This window comes from Mastomys coucha, unplaced genomic scaffold (assembly GCF_008632895.1).
Source record: "Mastomys coucha isolate ucsf_1 unplaced genomic scaffold, UCSF_Mcou_1 pScaffold5, whole genome shotgun sequence".
Lineage (NCBI taxonomy): Eukaryota > Metazoa > Chordata > Mammalia > Rodentia > Muridae > Mastomys > Mastomys coucha.
Window position 1 is genome coordinate 695,688 of NW_022196911.1, and position 14,138 is coordinate 709,825.

The window sequence follows — 14,138 nt, forward strand, 5'->3', positions numbered from 1 at the left end:
TTGTATTTGCGTGGAGTTGCAACCCGATATTTTTAAAGAATGGCCCGAATCAGCCAATATCAATGTATTGTTTCCTGTAATATGAATTGACAGCTAAAAGACTAAGAAGTTTCAGAAGTGAAGATTTGGGGGAGGGTGGATAGGTCTATTTGCTAGTCAAACCATTGTTTTTAAGACATGGCTGTTGTATTACATGCATGCCGGTGAATGAACTTAGCCTTTGTTCTCAGGTCAATAGATATTGTCTGTCAGACCCTGACATATTATGGCCATAGATGTTATGGCCCTTGTCCTGACTACTATGAGCAAGACAGATAAACAGAAAGCATCAGTATCATTTGGTCAGTGCTCCCAGACAGGCAGATGCTGAGTATGGTGGATGTTCGCAATTAGAAAGAATTGGCTCAACTCACAAGCTCAAGGAAGGCTACTTGGAAGAAATACAGCCTGGATTCATCCTCAGGGCAGGCCCAGTGACTATGCTGTAAGAAGAGCAAGAATGACCATGGTCAGGGAGAGCTATATATGTAAGGCTTAAGAGTATATAGCAGCCTCCTGATCTTCCATACATATTCCAACATACTCTTTTTTTTAAAGATTTATTATTATAAGTATACGGTAGATGTATTCAGACGCACCAAAAGAGGGTGTGAGATCTCATTACTGGTGGTTGTAAGCTACCATGTGGTTGCTGGGATTTGAACTCATGACCTTCGGAAGAGCAGTCAGTGCTCTTACCCACTGAACCATCTCTCCAGCCCCTGCAACATATTCTTAATGTGTGGTGTTTAACTATAACCTATCTATATTTTCCTGATGCGTACACACCCACAAGATGACCATATGCACTTTGGGGCAGAAACTTTATTTTCATCCTCTTCCTGGTTGTCTTCAGATTCACTGGGTCCTAGCAAGTGTTTATTGGACTGAAGTGATTTCAAGATATGTGGATTTTGGGTAAAGAATAATGATCATGGATCTGGCCACACAGGCTCAGGGGGTAGACCAATGCGATTGGGACGATAAAAGCCTGATTGCTATTTCTTACGTTGTTTTTGAATGAATGTTGTTGGCTGTGTTTTGGGGCTCATGAAAATCTCTTTTGTTTATTTGTAGAGTGAAGAGTTCCACATTTATACCCAGTATTGCACCAACTACCCAAGGTATGGCTTGAAAAGGAGCAGGGCTCTCCTCCATTGATGGTTTTTTTTTTTGGTTTTGGTTTTGTTTTTTGGATTTTGTTTTGTTTTGGTTTTTTTTGAGTCATTACATGCAATTTTGAGCACTGTGCTGAAGACCATGGGAAAAAGCAAATATCCTGAGGATCTCAGATACTGGCTGATGCCTTTGGACTGGCAGGCTCTGTGAAACTGAGGGAGGGAAAAGTTCATGAAAGACACCGAATAAGACTGGGAACATCACTGCATATCTGTGAGGGAAAATGGATATATCCACATTGTTACACTGGGCTATCTGCTTCCCTGTTAGCCATTTTTTTTTTTAAATGTGTGCCACATTTTGAAAATGAGTTTTGTGTAGCCCAGCTGGGAAGAAAATATGCTCTGGTTTTGTTTGATAAGCTTTATGAGCTTTCTAAGTTTGATAAAGTTCAGAAAGCACAGATCATGAGAAACCAGTATGAGGAAGGGGGACCTCCGGTCTCCCTGGGCTGTTGGCTCAGTTTTTGCTTGTATCAAAGGGCAGGACAAGAGGGCAGTTCAAGGAGCAGCCTGGACATGTACTGATCACTGAGTAAGAGCCAGAAGGCAACTGGCTACAACTCTAGGCATTTTTTTTTTTTTTTCTCCACAAGACATTTATTGGGCATTTGACTCTTGAACAGTGTTGAAATACATAAAAACAAATGCTGAATTAAACATCCACAGTGAAGGAGGGATTCTCAGGGATAAAAGGATCATATGATACCCACCCCAGTGCCAGGAACCCAATAGAGTCCCATCAAATGCAATCCATTACCACCTGTTCTAGTTAGGGTTTCCATTGCTGTGAAGAGACACCATGACCAAAGCACAACAACAAAAGCACAACATTTAATTGGAGATGGTTTACAGGTTCAGGGGTTTAGTCCACTATCATCATGGTAGGAAACATGGCAGCCTACAGGTAGACATGTGCTGGAGGAGCTGAGAGTTCTACATCTTGATCTGAAGGTAGCCAGAAGATTGTTTTCCAGGCAGCTAGGAGGAGGGTATCAAAGCTCACTCCCATAGTGACATACTTCCTCCCATAAAGCCACACCTACTCCAACAAGGCCACACCCCCTAATAGTGCCACTCCCTGGGCCAAACACATTCAAACCACCACACCACCCCTTCCTTCTTCCCATCTTACGGATGACCCTTCTGAGGGACCCATGACAAACTGACTCCACAAGGGTCCTGCAGCTGATGAATGACCCACTGAGGTTATCAACTAACTTGCTCCAGCCTCAGGCCACCTGCCACCATATTTTTATAAGAATGTTTTGGAGCTTTGTGCGAAGCCATGATCAGCAGGCTTCACACAGCCAGAAAGAGGGCTAGAGGTGACTTGTACACTCATAGTCAATGCTAGCAGAGGTGGTCCACAAGAACACAGAATGCGGTAGAATCCTTGCAACAGCTGAGGGAAGGATGGACACACAACCTCCAACACAGGAGTGGCCTAGAAAGACTAGTGTGTGGTAAGAAGCCTGAAGTTCAGAATTACTTAACAACAACTTCTCATTGTAATATTTTCCTATAAACAATGGTCAGGATGTGACACCATGTTTATTCATTTGGATGGACAGCCATGCATTTCCTGGGTTTCTCTTAAAAGCAATCCCTCCGTCTCTCTCTCTCTCTCTCTCTCTCTCTCTCTCTCTCTCTCTCTCTCTCTCTCTCTCTCTCTCTCTCTCTCATACACACACACACACACACAGACACACACACACACATACACACACACGTGTATATTCAGGCATTTGTCACAATCCTCATCTATAGACACACCCAAAATTTGCAGGGTTACACTTAAGATGTTCTTTTCTGAAACAATGTGAACTATAGAATGCCCCAACCAAATCTCATGGTCATTAATCCAAAACACCACACAGCAGAGGAACCCTAGAGTCAACTCACACCCTGTCCATAAAAGTTCTTCCCAAGCAAAAGGGAAAATGTTCAAACTGACAAATCAGTAAAGTTCTGGGTCTGGTGATCAAAGGGGCTAGTTTTGTTGAGTCTGTCCGTGCACATTTCACTCTGAATATACTATCCAAAGACATAACATCATTGTAGAAACTTTTTTCCAATCACAAATTCAGAAGTTTTTTCTGACTTACTGATCAAGCACCATACTTTGTCATCGTGGCTGTTTGGGGATCCTGTGGAAGCAAACTCTTACGTGGAAGCAGGATTGTAAGTGCTTGTCATTCATGCGGCACTATCGCATGCTTAGTGCAGATCTGCAGAAACTAGGAACCAACATTCAAGCAGTTTGTATGCTTTGGAGGAATAGAACCCCCCAAAAAAAAATACATTGGTGAAATAGTATGGTAGGGGACATTAGATACCTAATTGGAATTAATATGGAATGAACTACTTGGTGGCTAGACACAAAATTATTACCCCATTGGGAATAGCTAAGGACAGTTTCCTGGAAAGTGTGTGTTTTGATTTTGAGTCTGACTTTAAGGAAACCCCTGTTAACAGAAGGATGCTCTTAAAGAAGAAGGCATGCCTGGTAATTTCCCAGTGTGTGGCTTTAGTGTCCACAAAGAAATAATCCCATGCCCAGGTAGTTTGCTCTGACAGTGAGATTCTATCCTCCCTGTCTTAGCAAGCCAAGAATGCTAAGATTTTTCTCCCCTTTTGAGAAGCAGGCTAGTGATTGTAAATGTGGCCAGCAAGCCTTGGCAAGTGACTTCTTTCTTCCTGCCAGTCACACCCTAGTGATTTCACTGTGAAGAGGCACAGGTCCCTCCCTCTTTCCCCCAGGGACAGGCACAAAGGAGGTCAAGCCATTGTCTTCAGATTCCTGCCCTATTTCTAAGATTTCCAGGAACCTAGAGTGCTGTGTGCCCTGATTTGTAGCAATCTTGAGCAAGAACTTGGGCAGTCAGTTAGCCACAAGGCTACTGAGCAGCTGCGCTTAATGCCAGAGGACTTCAGAGAAATGTCTAGGTCCCATGATGAAGAGTTTCAAAATCAGGACTCAAGGGAGAAATAAATCCGTCTGAATGGATATCTTCTGAAACAGGAGGATTCCAAGAGCTCAACTAACAGCTTAATTACAAGACTTTCACTTAACGTCGTTCTAAGGCATCTTAGTTTGTTCTTTGGCTCCATCTGATTGTCTCAATTAATTTTGTAAATATAGCAAAGACATGGAAAGAAAAAAATAAAATGACCCCTGCCTGCATCCAAGTTATACCACACCAGGATTTTAATTTGCACAGGTGTGTGATGTCCCATCCTATTAGCTAGCTTGATGTGGAAGGGATATGAATTGGTTCAACTGCTGCTTTAAGATACATAACTAACCTGGACCCCTGCCAGAGAATGAGCATGGGCTGGACCTAGGTCTCCTGCATGTATGTAGCAGACATGCAGCTTGTTCTTCTGGAGCAGGGGCTGTCCCTGAATTTGTTGCCGGTCTACCTGCCTGAGGTCCTTATTCCCCTAACTGGGCTGCCTTGTCTGGCTTCAGTGGGAGAGGACTCACCTAGTCCTGCAGTGACTTAATACTTGGGGGGGAGGGCGGAATGCCAAGGGGGAGTCTCCCATTCTCAGAGGAGAAAATGAGGGGTGATTGGAGTGAGGATTTGTGTGAGGGGGTACTGGAAGGTGAGGGAAGCTAATATTGGGATGTAAAGTAAATAAATGGATTATTAATAATAAAAAGATGTGTTGGGGCTGTGTATTACTTTGGGGCCTGCAGAAGGGACTCTAGCACCCTTTTGTGAAACTATCAAAAATAAAGAGGGGAAATGTTCAGAGTTTCTCTGAGAGAAGTCACTTCTGGGAAAATTGTACAGTAGTGGTACACTTCACAAACCATGGGGGTTGGGGGTGGGGTGGGGTGGACAAATGCCCTAGTGGGAGGTCAAGTCTATGCTACAAAGGAGCTGTTTTGTCTTAATCCAGGGATGCTGTGCCTTATAACCTGACTTGTGGGAACTGAATCCAGATGTGCAGGATGAACGCTGTACAAAGACATCTGGATGGGGCATGTGTAGGAGCTAAAATCCAATGCTTGTGCCTCTTGCCCACCTCCTGATGTAGGGCTCTGTGTCCTTGATGCCTGAGTCTGTGGTTCTATATCTCTGAACTCAGTTCCTTTTTCTAACTCAACCCATCCAAAGGGTTTTTTTAAAACTTGCCCCCAGGCATCCTAGCCGGGAGCTAGTTCTGGGGGTCAGTTTCGGTCAGGGAGCTGAATTAAATCTAAATTAAAAGCACATTCTTTCTTCCTATCCTACCCATTTTAGGACATTTCCACCGAGTCTGACATTTAAACCTCAAACACCCACGTAAAACATGGCGTCATCGTGATGGAAACCATGTACTTCTCTTACAGGTCTGTGGCCGTGCTGACTGAGTGCATGAGGAGCAAGGTGCTCACCAAGTTCTTCCGGGAGCGCCAGGAAACTCTGAAACACTCACTACCCCTAGGGTCCTACCTCCTAAAGCCAGTTCAGCGGATTCTCAAATACCATCTCCTTCTTCATGTAAGTCTCAGCCTGTGCTAGAACATTTGTCAAGGAATGGGGCTTGGGGGTGTGTATATTAATTTGGGGGGGGGAGGGGAAGCAACACCAGAGATTGCTGTGTTCATATGGAAACATTTTCTGCTTTACAACTGACTGATTTTCTTTGAGGAATCAGAGATATGTATATGCTGGGTCTTTGATGGCAGCCAAGATGAAAGGTTAATTTAAACTTGGAAAGTGAACAGGACCGAGGAGTGACTTGTGCTGGACGGGGTCAGTTTCAGGCAGGGAGCTAGCATCTAAATGAAGAGCGCATTCATTTTCCGGTTTTATTTTATTTCCATGAGACCCAACTCAGCAGGCAGCTGGAAGGGAAACTGTTGTAGATGGGCACCCATCTGAAAGAGAAGAGAAAGTGCTCAAGAGTGGGGAGGACAGATGAGCAGGGATGTGGAGGAGCTCTCAGGGACATGGAGGATCCCCGAGGGACGTGGAGGATCCCCGGGGGACATGGAGGATCTCTGAGTGGGGCTTAGCTTCATTCTGGCTATTAACCTTTCCTAATGGCTTCCACTACTTTTATAAAACTCAAGGAGAAGACCGGAGAGATGGCTCAGAGGTTGAGAGCACTGACTGCTCTTCCAGAGGTCTTGAGTTCAATTCCCAGCAACCCTATGGTGGCTCACAACCATCTGTAATGGGATCCGCTGCCTTCTTCTGGTGTGCAGACGTATATGTAGGCAGAACATAATAAATAAATAAATGTTAAAAAAAAATCAAGGAGACTTTTGAAATAAGATGCATCTAGATGTCAGATTCTCCTTTCTTATCCTCTAACGAAGTTCGTAAAGATGGGGAAAGTTTTATTGAAGATAATTTGTGATTTTGGTTAGCTTTGCAGTGGGGGAAAGGTGGAACATCAGGCTTGAGGTACAGAGCTCTGTGGCAAGTCTATCTGCCTCCAGATCATCCTATAGGCTCACTGTGGCTCATAGCCACGTAAAACAAACAAACAAAAGGGGATAGTGTTATGTTGTATACTAGATTAAGAATCTTTCCCCAAAGGGATGTTAGCGGTAGAGGCAGAAGGACTGAGACTTAGGGATCATCTTCAGTTAGACAGAGGGTTTGAGAAAAGCCCTCTACAAAAGACCCTGATTCACTCACTCACTCACTCAATCAATCAATAAGTAAATAAATAAAAATTTTAAAGGAAAGAATTTTAATCCAGAGCCCCATTTTTTCAGCATGCCTGGTATCTCTCCCATACAGGTACTCATCAGGCCCAACCCTGTCTTGCTTCCAAGATCAGACAAGACCAGGCATGTTCAGGGCAGTATGACCATTGACTGTGTGTGGTGTCTCTTTTGAAATGATTCCAGGTGTCTAACTGGGGCAATCATTCTGGTTTGCTGAGTTCACATACGTAAAAGTTTACCAAAAGTTTATCTGCTTGCTTAGGTCTCTCATCCTCGGGAGGATCACAAGGATCATCTTACGAAACCACACTGGAAATAGGTCCTTAATTTTTAAGTTAATTCTAAGGACCTTCTAGATTTAGTGGAATAATTTTGCTAAATCAGTGTCCTGACAGTTGTTGAAAAAGGAACATCATCCCCAGAATACATCTCTCCTAAATTGTGTTAATGTGACATATATAAGATATTGTCTTCTAGAGGGTTAGGTAGCCATCAATCAAGACAAAAATCTAAGACCTCAGCTCCTGTGAGTAACCAAGATCCTCACAAAAACTTAGTTGATCTTTATAATTTGATATACATAATTTGATTTTTATAAGTTACTATTAATGGAGGGGAAAGAGTAGAATGGAAATTGAACCAATTCCAAACTAACTTCTTGTTGCCCTCAAAGTATTTTTGCTTTTACATGTAGGTTACAATATCCCTCCATAATTCATATGAATTCAGAGTTGAGCCACAGGTATGCATTCTATCCACAGGATTATCCCCTCAACTTCTGTTCCAGGTTATCACTAGGCAAAATTGACTCTTAAAGTAAAAAAAAAAAAAAAAAGATTAATTCTGACCTTAATTTTATAGTACATCTTCCTACAACATCTTAACAGGTGGGCCTGAGAGTTTAAAAAGAAAATGTAGATTCTGCCCCACAGCCAAGCTAGATTAAAAAAAACTTGAATATTCAATAGTTTAACATTGTTAGTATGAAGTAGTAGGATTAGCCCTTGGGATTATCCCAAAGCTCCAATGTCTGCTCTTTAGATAATTAGGCATGACAGATGTCATAAGGCATCCAACAACGAACCTCTTTCTTCTATAGATAGAGTATCCTTTAGTATCTGCAGAGGATTGATTCCAGGTTCTTCCAAATACCGAACTCTGTAGATGCTCAGATCCCTCATACAAAACAGCATAGACTGCCACAATGAAGCCTATGACTGTAGGTACTATGTTTTTAAAAATAATAAAATCAGAGGATTGTTTGCAAATAACTCATCTACTTTCCCCTATATAGAAGACTCTAAATAGCTTCTATGTTACTGCTATTATCTAATAAAATATAAGTGCTGTGTGCTCAGCTATTAAGTTCGTTAGGGAATATGTTCTACATTGAGCATGTATAGCCTTTTTTTTATTTTAGTTTAGTTTTTGTAAAATTGTTCCCAAATAGTATATCTATAGATATAGCTATCCTTTGGTAGATAAAGCTATGCTCAGTCACCATGGCTAAACCTGTGGATGCGGAACCTATGGGTATGGTAGCTCCCTATACTTAAGTAAAATTACTCTTTTTTTTTAAAAAGATTTATTTATTATTATATCTAAGTGCACTGTAGCTGTCTTCAGATACACCAGAAGAGGGCATCAGATCCCATTACAGGTGGTTGTGAGTCACCATGTGGTTGTAGGATTTGAACTCAGGGCCTTTGGAAGAGCAGTCAGGGCTCTTAGACACTGAGCCATCTCTCCAGCCCCAAGACTACTTTTTTTAAGAAGGTATTGCTTCAAACTAATAAGCATTTATTGAGGATAGATATGTAGTTAACAGTAGATCACTTTTCTGGCCCAAAATTTGGTCTCTAGTACCAAAATTAGGAAAAAGAACTTTCTGACACCATTGGCCTGTTAGGCACAGTGGAGAAGATAAGAAAGCAAAAGACTGGTGGTCTCTCTGTTTGGAATCTTCAGGAGTCTGGGGGGCTTAGCAGCAATAAATCGTTATAACATGGATTGTTTCCTCTCGCCTCTCCTTGGGATGTGAAACTCTGTCGTAAGATGTATGGCAATGCAAACTCCCCTGATAGCAGTCAGAGAATCACTTCTTGAACCTTGAACTCTTTCAACACTCTGAATGACTGTCAGAGAAGCCCCCCCTCTCTCTTTCTCCCTCTCTCCATTCCTTCTCCCATCCCTCTCTCCCTCCTTCCATCCTTCACCTCTCCTCTCTAGTGCTGAGTGCTAAGGTTGAAATACAGGGCCTATACATACTGAACACATACTCTAGCACTGGGCCTATACGTACTGAACACATACACTAGCACTGGGCCTATACGTACTGAACATATACTCTAGCACTGGGCCTATACGTACTGAACACATACACTAGCACTGGGCCTATACGTACTGAACACGTGCTCTATCACTGGGCTTTGAACAGGATGGCCCCCACATAGTTTTAAGTAATATTTTTTGTCTGTGTGAGTTTTGGTTGGTTGGTTGGTTGGTTGGTTGGTTGGTTGGTTGGTTGGCTGATTGGTTGATTAGTTGGTTAGTTAGTTTTTTGAGACAAGGTTTCTCTCTGTGTACTTCTGGCTATCCTGGTACTTGCTCTGTAGACCAGGCTGGCCTCGTACTCAGATCTGCCTGCCTCTGCCTCCCTAGTGCTGGGATTAAAGGCTTGCACCCCCACCACTGCCCGGCTAAGTAATATATTTTTAAAGATTTTTGTCTTTGAGACTGAGAACTATATTATTGAATACTCTCTTATGCTGGCTACCACTGCAACTACAATATCTCCATGTAGCTTTCTGCAGCCTTAGTCCACTTTATAGTGGGACTATAAGAAACATTCATTATTCCTGCCCATTTTGTAATATGTGGTTATGGTTAAACTTAAGGAATGATGGTGATGCATAAATTGTGTGTGTGTGTGTATGTGTGTATGAAACCAAACATAGGCAATCCATTTGCCTCACTGAGTACATGAACAAAAATCTAATAAGCCTATTTTTATTTTTTGAAAGGAAATAGAGAATCACCTTGATAAGGACACGGAAGGCTACGATGTTGTGCTGGATGCTATAGACACGATGCAGCGAGTGGCCTGGCACATCAATGACATGAAACGGAAGCATGAGCATGCTGTCCGCTTGCAGGTGAGCACACAGTCAGATGACAGTACCAGGCAGGTGCTTTAACACGTTGCTGTTTTTCCAACATGTCAGATTATACATATTTTTGTATATATTCAATATATAAAATATATATTTATATATTCAATATATGTATATATTATACATATATTTTTATATATTCAAATAATATTATTTATGCAAACTGCATAAATAATGTTCCTCATTTATGATCCTCATCCCAGTTCTCCCTAAAGATGGGTCAGGATGTGAATAATACCAACTGTCTGTCAGAGTAACTACATAGGACAACTCTTATTACTTTTAAACTAATAGTTTTCTTATAGCTCCTTTGATGAGTCTCCTGAGGCTTTATTTTATGGCATTACAAATCAATAATTCTTGCTGAAAACAATTTCCTCTAAACTATTTAAGGACTTCTAAAGCCCCTATTCTCTCTTATTAGTTTTTACAAAATGGTGGCATACAGTGTAAGGGAAGTCTTAGGGCAGGCTACTCAATTGGGAGGCTGAAGCAGCTCCTTTGTATTTCACTTGAGACATGACCGCCAAGCACATTGTTTCAGTCTCTTCAACTTTAAAATCTAACAGTCCAGAGGCAGGTTTGCTAAGATCCACCCAGCACCAATATGAAGCCTAAATTCTCAGAAACCTTTCTCCCCCTGACTCCTCAAAACAAAACAAAACAAAACAAAAACAAAAACAAACCACTTAAAAACAAGGGGTTGGAGAGAGTGCTCAGTGGTTAGGAACACTTGCTGCTCTTACAGCGGATCCAAGTTAATTTCTCAGTATCCACACACAGATGGAGGCTCACAACTGTCTATAATTCCAGTTCCAGGGGATCTGACACCATCTTAGGACTCCATGAGCACTAGGCTCATCCATGATGTACATACAGACACCGAGGGAGGCAAGACACTCATACACAGAGAATAAAAATAAATCTTAAAAAACAAAACAAACAACAACAACAATGAAAAGAAAGAAAAAGCACATGGTCCAGCAGCTCATTGCGAACTTGTTGGTGACCCTATCAGTAAGACGGAAAGATGCAAAGAGAATCCCCAGAGAGCTCCAGTCAGGGAAGGATGCACCTTTCTCCTGGTTAGTCAGAGGAAAGTCTAGACTCACCTGCAAACAACAGAGTTTGTGTGATGTTACTGCCTGTCTTATGATGGATGCCTCAGAAGATGACGTCGATTTCCAGGCGTTGTTGTTGTTGTTGTTGTTGTTGTTCTCTTCGAAGCATTAACAAAACGTTTAATTATTCAAGGTTTTTTTTTTTTACAAATATAATATTAGAGTCAAAACCAACCAAATGGCTAATTTTTCATGCTGTCTCCATCTGTGTGACACTCTGAAGATCCCACTAAATCAGACCCTGTCTCAAACTTTACTCCATTTATACTATTCCTATTGGTAGCCAACACAAAAGTCATTTTGTTTGTTTGGTTTTCTGTTTGGTAGTAAGACAAACGCAGGGGCTTGCACAAACTACACACTCCACCACTGAGCTACACGCCCAGCTTCCCAATGAAGACTTTGACCTTCTTGTGGCTTTTCTTAAGTAGTACTTGTGAATATCTTTCCTTTTCAACGTCATGAAGCCAGCTTCCTCAAAAACTCGATGTGCGATGAATCCTAAAGGATTATCAGTCGTATCACTAATTCGTATTTTCTAAGTTCCATGGAAAGCTCTCAAACATCGGCGAAGACCTGTCCATTTCCTTTCTAGATAAATGAATTCAAAGTTGGGGGAAGTCCTGAGAAAATGTCTGTGGTATTATACAGGTTTCAGTTTTCATTTATGTATGGCGTGGACTCAGTTTGTGGAAGAGCATCTTCAAGTTGGACATTTGAGGTTTTTAATCCAAAGAGGAGATGCTGAGACAGGTTAGAGGCGGAGTCCATCTAAGATAGCCCGTGGCTCTGACACTGGACCATTCAGGGATGACAAGAAGCAGCTAGCAATTCAGCAAGTAAAAGTTCAGTTCATTTTGGATAACTCTCAAGAGCCTTACCCCATAAACACAGATATGCCAGCCACCATCCTTGAGATCCAACAACAGGCCACTGAATGTGTGATGCCTGCAGTTTGCCTGCTGTTGAATTCTGAGAAATTTTACTTTTTTAATTCAGGAGATCCAGAGCTTGCTAACTAACTGGAAGGGGCCTGACCTCACCAGCTATGGGGAGCTGGTGCTTGAAGGAACCTTCCGCATCCAGAAGGCCAAAAAGGAGAGGACTCTCTTTCTCCTGGACCAGCTGCTGCTCATCACAAAAAAGAGAGATGACACATTTACATACAAAGCTCACATCCTGGTAGGTCCTCATGGGGTGGCATGCGAGGCCTGGGGGGGAGGGGGTGTCGGTTTGTGTTCCATGTGTACCTGATACACTGTGCTCTCTTCTGCAGTGTGGCAACCTCATGCTTGTAGAGGTCATACCAAAAGAACCGCTTAGCTTCAGTGTCTTTCACTACAAGAACCCCAAGCTTCAGCACACGGTTCAGGTAACAGGGGGGCTACTCCTAGGTCCCCAAAGGGGAGAGGTGTGTTGGATCCAGCTGCCACCTCTAAGTTGCCTCACAGCTTGCTTATTTAAATCTCCCCCTGCAGGCCAAATCCCAGCAAGACAAACGTCTCTGGGTTCTGCACCTGAAGAGACTGATTCTGGAGAACCATGCAGCAGCAGCAAAGATCCCGGCTAAGGTGAGAGAGAAAAGTCAGCCAGCACACCATAATGTCAAAAGGACCCAGGCCCGAACAAAGAGTCTGACATGAAATAAGGCCTAGCTTCACAGTCGAGCCTGAAATCCCAGCACTCTGGAGGCCAAGTCAGGAGGATGGCCAAGTAAAACTGTCTGCAGTAAGGCATTTCAGAGGTTACGTTGACGACGTATAGACAAAAGGGAGTCAACGGCACCCACTAGAGATTTAGGGGGAAAAAATATGTGTGTGTGTGTGTGTGTGTGTGTGTGTGTGTGTGTGTATGTGTGTATGTGTGTGTATATATATATGTATATATACACATATATGCGTGTATATATATTGATATATATGTATGTATACATATATAAGTACACATACACACACATATATATACATATATATGTATACATGTATACACACATATATACACGTATATATGTATACATATATACATATATGTATATGTGTACAATTCATATGTATATATACATATATGTACATGTATATATACACATATATATACACACATGTATATATACATATATGTATATATATGTATTTCCATTAGGAAGCTTATAGAGAATAGAAACTACTGGGAATCACCTCCCCCACTCTCCACCCCCAACCCCTGTGTTGGGTCCCGTGGGAACAGCGGGAAACCAAGCCCAGTTTGGCAGTAAAGGAATTTACCAGCAGAGAGCCAGCTGCCCGCCTAACCCAGATCTGTTTGCAAGCCGTGGGGAAACAATAGTGTTGAAAGCCAGGTGGCCCCGGGGGCAGAAGGACAAAGTGTTCAGGTCTAGCCAGTGAGGACAGGAAGGAAAATACATCCTGCTTTCTTGAAGGATGAGGAATGTCCTTATGAAGTTGGGAAGGGGGAAGGGCGGAACCAGGCTGAGACAATAAAGTCACGAAAACAGAAGTGACACCCTGTTCACCAAACACAGCTGGTGTTGGGACAGGAGGACCAGGAAATGGGGCAGGAATGCGGCTGCCTAGGGAGCTGCCTAGGGAGCACAACACAAGGCGGCGCAGATGCAAGACAGGTCACCCAGGCAAAGGGAACAGATGTCACCCTTGAGATTGTGCTTGAGTCGCAGGAAGACCTCTGGGTTGGGAGTTAGCCAGACCGGCTCACAGAGGTGGCCTAACCGGTTAGATGGGAGCAGAGGAGCGTCTGGCGGGGTGAACGGATGTGGAAATTCAGGTTCTGGCAGCCCGGATTAGGAGAGGCAGTGATTGAGGCCCTGCGATGGCGACGGCCCACAAGAATGTTTAAAGGAAACAAGGTTCCCCTGCTCTGAGGAGAAGGGGAGGGGTAATGGCAGGAGGGGCTTGTAATGGCGGGAAGCAGGGGAGAGGAAGAAGAAGGGGGGCTT

General features: G+C 42.8%; 1 protein-coding gene across 12 annotated transcripts in view; it reads left to right on the top strand.

Annotated features, from left to right (window-relative positions):
* Plekhg1 (pleckstrin homology and RhoGEF domain containing G1) overlaps positions 1–14,138 on the top strand; it is a 227,265-nt gene that overhangs the window by 187,487 nt on the left and 25,640 nt on the right. For all 12 annotated transcript variants that reach the window (XM_031353155.1, XM_031353156.1, XM_031353157.1 and 9 more), the window contains 6 exons: positions 1,117–1,163; positions 5,563–5,713; positions 9,918–10,049; positions 12,188–12,370; positions 12,465–12,560; positions 12,667–12,759. In XM_031353155.1, the coding sequence (XP_031209015.1) occupies positions 1,117–1,163; positions 5,563–5,713; positions 9,918–10,049; positions 12,188–12,370; positions 12,465–12,560; positions 12,667–12,759 (702 nt within the window). The remainder of the gene's footprint in view (positions 1–1,116; positions 1,164–5,562; positions 5,714–9,917; positions 10,050–12,187; positions 12,371–12,464; positions 12,561–12,666; positions 12,760–14,138) is intronic.